At 36.2% G+C, this 10907-nt stretch overlaps 1 protein-coding gene across 1 annotated transcript; it reads right to left on the reverse strand.

Moving 5' to 3' along the window:
• Window positions 1-350: 350 nt before the first annotated feature.
• LOC107104935 (zinc finger protein 260-like) lies at window positions 351-9311 on the reverse strand. Its single transcript, XM_015405053.1, has 3 exons — window positions 9106-9311; window positions 5696-5810; window positions 351-4648 (listed from the first exon to the last, which is right to left on the reverse strand). The coding sequence occupies exon 3, from the start codon at window positions 4634-4636 to the stop codon at window positions 2321-2323; it is 2316 nt and encodes a 771-aa protein (XP_015260539.1). The 5' UTR covers window positions 4637-4648; window positions 5696-5810; window positions 9106-9311; the 3' UTR covers window positions 351-2320.
• Window positions 9312-10907: the final 1596 nt, after the last annotated feature.

The raw sequence follows: 10907 nt of genomic DNA on the forward strand, positions 1-10907 counted from the left end.
CCCCATACTGATGCTCGGTTTGAACTGCAGGAGATTGTCTTGACCATGTCTACATGCCTAAATGCACTGAGTTGCTGCCATGTGATTGGCTGCTTAGAAATTAAGTGTTAACGAGCAGTTGGACAGGTGTACCTAATAAAGTGGCCGGTGAGTGTATGTGTATATGTATATACATGTATGAATAAATAAATAAATATATGTATATATATATATATACACACACATGTATAAATATATGTATGTAGACATATATTTAAATCAACAAAGTCCAATCTGTGATGGTCATTTTCTGAAATTGTGATGAACTTTTTCTATAACAGGAATGACAAGCAGAGCCAAACAGGCACCACCCTCTGTCTTCATTGATGGCATTTAGTACTGTGCTGATATAGGTCATTTCAGTGTGATCTTGTTCTGGGTTACCAAATTTTGGAAAATGTCAAAGACTGTAGTAATGATTAATCACAGTATTTGTATGCAAACTTATGTGGCAAAATGAGATTAGTGATGTCAAGCACCAGTGCTGGAGGACCAGTTTTCCTGCATGGTTTAAATAATACCTAGCTCCAGCAGGTCCTATTCCAATGATGTGCTCATTACCAGGCCTTTGCAGGACCCGGTAACATCCTGAAGATATTCAGATACACCAGCCCATCAGGACTGAAGTTTGACTCAGTTACAGTGGCGATTTGATAGAGGATGAAACCCATCTCTTAATGTACATGAAAATAATTCACACCACAACAACCAAACTGTTAATGCATTTTAATAGTTGTCACTTTTTCAATACAGGGAAATTTGTCCTTTAATTATTTATTATCAATAATTCCAATACAATCTGTTGAAACTCTGATTAAGCAAAAACATTTATCAAAATTTACAACAATTCCTAAGTCATTAACCAACACCCTGACAGCTTAGGGTGCAGACCAGGAAGAGTCATAGTTTAACACAACTCTCTGTAGCTTTACTGTTACCCACACATTAGTCCATCCAGACAGTGTTTTGCCCACGGCCAAAATCAAAGAAATTAAAAAAGAATCCCAAAGGAGTAAATCATGATAATGTAATTAAAAATAAAATAACTCCCCATTGGGGAAAAAGTTACATTGATTTAATAAGTTTTATTTAACAGAAAATCCCTTTCTTCAAAAAGTCTGTTAGTTAATGACTTGAATTGTAATAATCACGTTGATTTATTTTGCCTTACAGAAATTTGGCTGCAGCAAGAGGATTATGTGAGCATTAATGAGACAACTCCCTTTAGATATGTAAATTTTCAAATACCCAGAAATTCTAGGTGAGGAAGAGTAGCAACAATATTTCAGTCTGACTTAATGATTATCCAAAGGCAGTTAATTTAGTGAATTGTCTTTGTAAAGTGCCTTTGACATGACATGTGTTGTCTGCAAATGTATGGCCTCATAGTATAATGAGCATCGAAGAGTATATGAATATAATGACAGACAATATTTTGAGGTGTACTTTCTCACTTGAAAACATAGCATTATGTGTATCGTGTGACAGAGACTACAATTTGCTCAATTATGAAGGCTGAGATTTTTTAAGTCTTGGTAACTTGCTCCTGCACCTCCCTATCCTGCCCCCACAGTGTGCTGTGGATGCATTTGTAATCTGGGCTCTGAGCAGCTTCCAGTTTGTTTTGAATGCTGTATTGCTGAGTAATGTAGCCTAATTATGTGGTTGAAATTTTTTTGCATGGCTTATGTAAAGGGTTGTAATAAGTTTATAAAGTTTTTTTTTATTAACTCAAATATTTTGCCAACAGTTTGATTGTAGCCCCTTTTAGTAGCTTTGAGAGCATGTTAAGCTAACAGGCTTTATGTTAATGAACATATGAATGAATTATTGTAGCTGCTCAACTTATGTTTTTTTATTTCTGTTTTTTTCTTTGTTTGGACGCATGTGTGTTGTCTGTCTTGATTATTTTGGACAATATTGTAGAAAGCACTGTACAATACAATAATATATTTGCTTTATTTTCCTATCTGTTATATATATATATATATATACACTTTTCTAATGTGAACATTTGGTGACCACTTTTACTATAACCTTTTGGTGTAACACCAAAATTTCCCCATTGTGGGACAAAGGAATTTTCTATGCTATTCTAATATAAAACATACTGTTTATTGTTACTCTTCCCACCCCATTCACATTTATTATTCAATTTCCCTATTCAATGTTTCTCATTTTTTGTCTTTTATCCATAATATTGATTACAACTGTTACTTGGATTAAAATCAAAAAGATTATGCCTTCCACAAACAATGTGATTATATAAAAAAATTACTTTCTATTTTGTGTGACTTCTCATGTGGCATTCCATTTTATATTTGCGAGTAAAACCTTTCCCACATTCTATACAAGAGAAAGGCTTCTCTTGCAAATGAATTCTCATGTGACAGTTCAATAATCTTTTTTCACTGAAAGGTCGTTTACATATATTACATGAGAAAGGCTTCTCTCCTGTATGAGATCTGATATGGACATTCAAAATACTTTTTTGACTGAACTTTTTTTCACAGATTTGACATGAGTAAGGCTTCTCACCTGTATGAATTTTCATGTGAATATTCAAACCTTTTTTTTCAAAGAAACCTCTTCCACATAAAATACATAAAAAAGGCTTCTCTCCTTTATGAGTTAAGATATGGCTATTTAAAGACGTCTTTATACGGAACTTTTTTCCACAGGTTACACAAGAAAAAGGCATCTCACCCGTATGAATTGTTATGTGTCTAGTCAAATGATCTTTTTTACTGAAACCTTTTCCACATGTTTCACATGAGAAAGGCTTCTCTCCTGTATGCGATCTAATATGCATATCTAAAAAACTTCTAAGACGAAACTGTTTGCCACAGGTAACACATGAGAAAGGCTTCTCTCCTGTATGAATTCCCATATGAACATTTAAACCACTTTTTCTCTTAAACCCTTTCCCACAGGTTTTACATGAAAACGGCTTCTCTCCTGTATGAGCTCGGATATGGCTATCTAAATCATATTTCCGACGAAATTTTCTTCCACAGGTTTGACATGAGTAAGGCTTCTCACCTGTATGAGTTCTCATGTGTGTAGTCAGATAATCCTTTTTACTGAAACCTCTTTTACAAATAGTGCATGAAAAAGGCTTCTCTCCAGTATGAGATGCGATATGGATATTTAAAGAAGTTTTAAAACGGAACACTTCACCACAGGTTTGACATGAAAAAGGCTTCTCACCTGTGTGAATTCTCATGTGGATTTTCACTTTTTTTTTTTCAGAGAAACCTCTTCCACAGATAATACATGAGAAAGGCTTCTCTCCTGTATGAGATCTTATGTGTGTAGTCAAATGATATTTTTTACGGAAACCTTTTCCACATGTAATACACGAGTAAGGCTTCTCACCTGTATGAATTCTCATGTGAATTTTCAATTTATTTCTTCCAGAGAACGCTTTTTCACATATATTACACGAGAAAGGCTTCTCTCCTGTATGAGATCTAATATGAACATTTAACACTGTTTTTCTAGTAAACCCTTTGCCACAGGTTACACATAAGAAAGGCTTCTCAGCTGTATGAGCTTTCATGTAGGTATTTGGGCTGTATTTTACACTGAAACTTTTTCCACATTTTACACATGGATGGGGTTTTTCTTCTGCAGAAGGGATCATATTCAAATTATCTTTTTGATTGAAAGATTTTTCACATTTTAAACTACACAACTCACACAGTTTCGATTTTTTCTCTTTGAAAACAATGTTCTCCTTTATGTTTTTGTCTGTTTTGTCACTTTTACGTCTGGTTTTCTGACCTTTCGTTAGCTGCTGTTTATCTCTGCTGGATCCTTGTTGATGTTCCTTTTCAGTAAAGTTCTGTAGGGGAATTGGTTTTTCACTTAGTTCAGATAGCTGGTGATCTGTTTCATCATAAGAATCTGTTCCTACTAAGGTTTCGGTCTCTTGCTTCAGTGCATCCTGGTTTTCAACCTCACTCTTTACTGGTTGCTGAGATTCTGAGTTAGGATAATATTCATCATCTTCTGGTTCATCTTTGTTTTGCAGAGATTCAATTTCCTTGTTGTCCAAAACACAGATCCCTTTATGGTTGATAAAAAAATAACAAGCTAGTACACCTTGTGCAATATCCGAACTAACATCTAACTTTATTTGTTTCAGGTCAGGGTCCTCTAGTTCCATTTTTATTTCAGGAGAGCCAGAAACTGTTTCTCTTAAAGTTTCTGTCTCCTGCCTCAGAACATCCCAGTTTTCATTCTGACCAACACCCTCAGCCTCAATCTTTACTATCTGCTGAGATTCTAATTCACTGTTATTTCCCTCTATTTGATTCAATTCTATTTCTTCTGGTTCCTCTTTTATTTCAAGAAATCTACACACAGTTCCCATTAAGGTATCTGCCTCTTGCTTTAGAACTATGTAGTCATCTTTCTTTGCATTCTGCAGATGATCTGATTCATGCTCTTCTTCTTTTACTTGAGCAAGTTTAGATAGATCATCTTCTCTAGTTTTGAGAGTGTCTGCTTCCCTCTGGTCCAGAACAGTCACCTCTGTTTTGTTGGAGATAGAGTGATGTGCATGAACATCTTGCTTGATAACAGAAATCATTTTGTGGCAAATCTGAAAAAAAGAAAAACAAATATAAAATGTTTTACATTTCCCTCATTACATACATTAATAGTTTCTGTTTATCTTCCATTGATCAGTAACTGAATAAAGAACTGGACTGATAGCTAAGTAAGTAACAACAGCTAACCCACAGGTAAAAAAAAAAACAAATAAAAAACTAAAACACATACCATTGTTAGCTGAACTGACTCCTTTAAGCTAGTAGCTCGGACAGAAAACAACAGGCCAGAGATCGAAAGTTGTCAGGTCACAACCACAACTCTGTTTTAAGAATTGCTTCATAGCTATAAAATAGCTGCCCTGCACAAGATTGAAGACCAATGAGAGCATGAGGGACTCAACTAAGCGGGGAAAGCAGCGGTTCCTTAAAATTACAATGCACAAATTGAATATTTGTCATGTCAATCAAAAAAATTGTTTCAACAAGTTCCTTTATTAAAAAAATGGATTTAACTACTACTTCTCCTCATCCAGGCAGAAATACCTGTTTAAGAGTAAATTGAAGGGATTCTTTACATTTTTATTGCTAAAGTAGTGGGAAGAATCTGTAGTGGAAAAATTAATTCTGATCATGTTACCTTGTTTATCTTGAGAAGTCATTTTATATTATTAACTTAATAATTATATCAATATTTTTGTTCCAAGCGATGGTGCATGCTGCCCTTTGATGGCTTTTTAAATCTTTGCTACCGACCGTGTTTAAGGGGTTGGAGTCAGGCACATTCCTCCTCGGACGTAGACTGTGAATCTTTTCTAACCGACTGGTTTAGACTAGAAACACTTTGAGGTTTCTAGGGAGCATACACCCCCTCCTCTCTGATGTATTAAATTGGTTTCACATCTCCCTTCAGTGCTTTTTGCCTCTCTGGGTTCTGGAGCCTTTCAAAAGCTGTATGCCTTTGAAATAAATGTGCAAAGACCAAATCGATCTTCTTCTTTCTTACTGAGAAGTGTTCTCTCCCTCTTTGATAATGAAAAGTCCTCAACAAATCAGACATCAGGTTCAGAGCTCCAGGAAGCACTGTCAGAAGGTCTCACCCCGGTGGTGTTTCTGGATCCTCTGGTCTTCACAGCCCACTCAGAAGAACCTGGACTCAATCTTGCATACAGCAACACGGGGACTTTGCACAAGTTTTGTTGTGGATCACTGAACCTAGGGGAATGGAAAAAAACATTGTTTGGTTAACGCATCATACTGTTAATATGATAACAGAGCTTCTGTAGCTGGGGTGCTCACAAGACATTTATTACCAGCATGTTCAATTATTGTGTCTCCACCTGCATTTTTTGGGTCATTTTTGCTTGGCAGGTTTGTTCAGGAGATTCATCCCTCAGGCCACACGGGTAGTTGGTCATGTCACCGATAAATCAATTACTTGGACAAACCCAGTGGATGTCGTTACTTTTGGTGCATAAATCTAAATTGGGATCACCATCATGACAGGCTAATATTGATGGGGTTTTTAGGTAAAAATGGGTTTTATATTTCCAAAAGGGAAATTTAACACAGATTTAAGCCTATACACATGAGCTCTTTCATTAATAAGAAGATTTAGTAGGAATCCTAGCTCTAGTTAGTCTGGGTTTACAAATGTTGAGTTTGCACTGCCTGGGCTTTAAGCGAGGTATGTTTTTGGTGGTTGCAGGTCAGTAAAGGTTTAATTACAGCTACCATAAACACCATAGGTACATATCCCTGAAACAGGAATAGATTAATCATATGTAAAATGGAGGTAGATATCAGAGGGAATAATTTCTTAAATAACTTGGTTGGAACTGGATCTAACATACAAGTTGAAGGCTTAGATAAACATAATAGTTTTGCTAACTGAACAGCTATTCAAGAGAAAGGCAAACCAAAACAACCCCCTTCACCATACAATTAAAAAAGGGAAAGTGACAGACAGGCTACACACCACACAGAGACAGAATGACCTGAGGCACACAGCCAGGATAACCAATGAATGGCTCTGTTAAGCATATCCAGATTCTGATGTGGACTAGCCAGTCTCCAGACCTAAACCCAATAGAAAATCTTTGGAGGGAGCTCATCTCTGTTTTTCTCAGTGACAGCCCACAAACTTGACTGATCTAGAGAAGATCTGTGTGGAGGAGTGGGCCAAAATCCCTCCTGCAGTGTGTGCAAACCTGATGGAAAAACTACACGAAACGTTTGACCTCTGTAATTGCAAACAAAGGCTACTGTACCAAATATTAATATTGATATTCGCAGGTTATCAAATACTCATTTGCAGAAGTAACATACAAATAATAAAAAATATAAAATTTCTTTTTACATTTTTTAGATTATGTCTCTCACAGTGTAGTCTCACGGTAATTGAGAGAACTTGTAAAATAGCAGGGTGTTCAAATACTTATTTTCCTCACTGTATATATAATGTGAGGATGTATAAGGTCTGGATTAGGGCTCCGACTAATTATTTAACAAATCGATTAATCTGTCAATTATTCTTCCCATTAATCAATTAATAATTAATTAAAGAAGAACGGCAGAATATTTTATCTTAAATGCAAAATATTTGTAGATTTTTTTTTTATTTTTTATTTTTTTACAAATTTTGAGGTAAGTACAGCTCTAAGATGCTATACTCCAGTTAACCGATAATCGTTTACTAAATTAGTTGAAGATTATTTCAATAATCGATTAATCATGTTTAATCCGATTCATTGTCTCAGCCCTACTCAAAATATATGTGATGGAGGCAAAACTTTTCTATGTCCTTAAGATGAAACAGTAGTACTTATAAAGATAGTTTTCTGAATATAAAACAAATCTATACGAAGTCTTAGAAGCCACTGATAAATATGCAATTCTCTGTGAATTAAGGCAACTGCTGGAGGTGAAAAGAGGATAACTGAGAAAAAGCAGCAGCTGCCCAATGTCTGTGCTGGAGGTAGGACCACAAAACAGTCCTTCTAGGGCTAAATTAAAAAGGCTTTTTTTAAAAGCTATGTACAAACCTCTCTAGAGCATTCCCTGCTTTATTATTATTTGTCAAAATTATTTTCTCTATCTTACATTGTGATTAAAAAAGCTTGTCTAAGCAGCCGCCTCCTCTAAAACAGTGGTCAATTTATGATACTTCCTCATCTCCAAATTGTCATACTTGATCATTGTATATGAGACAACAGTACTGAAGAATTTTTGAATTTGATGCTGTGATCTAATGTAAACAATCTTCGTAATAACTTGACAAGATAGGTAAAGTGGGTATTAGAGAAGCCATCCTGTACCATGATGGCCTTTATATCTGAGGGGAGAGGAAGTGGGGTGGGAGTTAATCTCGCTGCAGTCTGCCCTAAATGTTACTGAAAATGACATACTGCGGCTTAAAGGAGACAGAACATCTGCAGGGCAGCATGTGATGCTGGACCAGAACATTTCCAATTCAGTGACCATCAGCAAGGCTGAGATCTTCCTGCTCTTCTACCGATCTGATACCGTAGCACACCTTATAGAGCCGCAGCGGGATTCTTGCAGCCAGTAATGGATGCTAGTCATACCGTCCTCCTCCACCGTGGGCAGTTCTAGACAATGGCCAACAGGGGCCAGTGCCCCTATAGATCATGTCCTGGCCCCTGTTATGTCCCCAGTACTGAAGATATAATACTCTAACGATGATATGTGCTGGAATAGACAGGGTTACTGATAGGTCCTTTGGATCCATTTCATTTTTTTTATTTACAAATTATGTTTTACTAATTATTTAAAAACAATAAGGTGATAGCGTCAGTGGTGTTTAGATAAGAACTCAGGTTTCATTTACTAAATATGTTTTTTAATACAAATAAAAAGAAATGCTCTAATTTTACAGCTGAATTTATCAGATTTTCTTGATTTCTAATTCAGATTTGAGTTAAAAAAATGGTCATTTTGACTTACATTAAAATAAAAAAATATGTAAAATTCCAGAATTATGAATGTATATTGACCTAATAAGAAATAGGATTTTGATTAAACCTAATCGAATAGAAATTTCACTTCATGCAGCTCTCTTAATATATGTTTTTTAAATCATGCTTTTCTTTGCCCCCATGAAAACACGCTGGCCCCCTGGTACATTTGGTCTAGAACCGCCCCTGCCCTCCACCCTCTCCTGCTTTTTTAGTTTTGAAAGCTTCTTTCTGGCATTTTTTTTGGAATAACACACAGCCTCGTATCTTCAGAAGCTTACCACAGCGCAAGTGGCATTTCTTTCCCATTTCTAACAATCTGCTACAGTGAAATGTGGTTCTGAGTCTCCAATCAATGATCATTAGCGTCAACACGTTCCTGCTAATTAGATCAGCTGAATCGGGGCCCAGACTCCGGAACATCAGAGTCAGATGGTGAATTCATCCTAAATTTGGAAGTGTCCCTTCATTAGAGCGCAGACTGCGGACATGATGCAGCTGAGTGACCTGCTGAGTGTGCAGCAGTTACTCACTGAGCGGATCCCTGTCTGTTCCTCCGTCTCTGTCCCTGGGAGGAAAAAAGTAGCCTCTTTATCCGAAGAAGGTAGACGAACTTAGCTTCAGTAGTTCATGTTTAATCAAACGCATCACGGCCCATTCTGTTGTTTTATGGTCTTTATCAGTAAGAACAGACTGAGCCCGACTTTAGCTTAGCAATGGTCTTTTTTCCTCTGCACATTCGTTCTTCTTCTGCTGATACATCAACAGAACACAATAAAAATGTGCCAGGCTCCATCTAGTGGCTGGAAACACAAACAACATCCATGAAATCTTTCTCTTAATTATTTTTTCATTAACTTAAATTTCGTACAACTTACTTTGAATTTCTCAGTTTTAAAAATTCTGCGAGGGGCTGAGCACACACCTTATTAGGGGAATCTCAGGGAATTTAACAGAAAAGAGGGCTTTTTATTAAAGCCTTCTTGAGCATCTACCATCTAGTTTGAAGTCAAATAGTTTAATATGTGCAGTCTGTTGCATATACATAATTTGATTTAACCCATAAATATCAGAAGAACAGATTATGAAAAAGCCTTTGGAATGAAATTATTGTCACTGTTGGATTAATCAAAAAGCAGGGGTGAGAGCGATTTCAAATTCTTGTTTAACATAAAATAAGTTACTGGCTGCTGTTATTTTCTTACTCCCTGTATGCATCTTGAAAATACAGGCCAATATAATCACATTAAACAGCTAAAATGCAGATTTTTTTTGTGTGTGTATTGGATTACAATGGGCTCCATGTTTACACCATTAAGCTTTATCTCCCTGATTATTTCATGAGAAGAGATCACTTGGAACAAAAACCCTTTGTAATGTATATGAAATACATAACAATGAGAGTTGACAACAGGTTTAAGCGTCAAAGGTGTAATTTGTAGTTCATTCTAGATTATTTTAAATGAGGACGTGTGATGGAAGAATGCGAAGAATTAGATGACTCAGATAATTGTAGTATGAAAAGTGATTATTGTAAAAGAAGTGCAAAAACGGGAGACTGGCAAACAGTGAACCGAAGAAATAAGAAAAGGAAAGGATTTAAATCTCGTAACGAAAAAAGAGAGGAAAATAAAATAATGAAACTAAAGTGATTCTTAGATTCCAGAACCCATGTGCTTTGAATCCTTTAAAAATAATTGAGGCAATATATAAAATAGTAGGAGAGCTTAAAGCAATCAAAACATTAAGAGAGGGTGATTTATTGGTGTTATGCAGAGATAGAGATCAGGCGCAGGGACTAGTGAGATGGAAAACAAAATATTGGGAAAGACAATCAAGCCACAAATATGGCAGGAAGAAGGAAAAGTAATGGGAGTAATATATAGAGTATCAACTGATCTGACGAAGGAAGAGGTTAAAGGTAATTAGCTCGGGTGATTAGAGTAAAGCACTTGGATGTTACAAGAGAAGGAGTTAAAAGTCCTAGTAAGTCAGTTATTTAATTCATAGAAGAGGATAGATTACCCAAAAAGTGATGATTGGGTGTGTCCGTGAAACAATGAGGCGATACATTCCTCCACCAACCAGATGCTGCAAATGTCAAAGGTTTGGACATATTGCTGCTGCTTGCTGAGCTAATGCCTGGGATCCCTAATCTGGAGGGGAGAGGGGAGTATGGGAAATGTTCTAAATGAACTAAGTTAAGTGTTGTAATTGTGGTGGGGAACATAGTGCTGCATTTAAAGGATGTGAAGCTTAAAAAAGAGCAGAGCAGGTACAACATATACTGTATGCGTAAAAGAAAAAGTTACCTCTGCAGATGCAGTTAAAAAGG

The sequence above is a fragment of the Cyprinodon variegatus genome, unplaced genomic scaffold (assembly GCF_000732505.1).
Source record: "Cyprinodon variegatus isolate N-32 unplaced genomic scaffold, C_variegatus-1.0 Scaffold1963, whole genome shotgun sequence".
Taxonomy (NCBI): domain Eukaryota; kingdom Metazoa; phylum Chordata; class Actinopteri; order Cyprinodontiformes; family Cyprinodontidae; genus Cyprinodon; species Cyprinodon variegatus.

Coding starts and splice junctions, on each gene's coding strand:
- LOC107104935 (XM_015405053.1), bottom strand. CDS start 4,636: ATGATTTCTGTTATCAAGCAAGATGTTCATGCACATCACTCTATCTCC.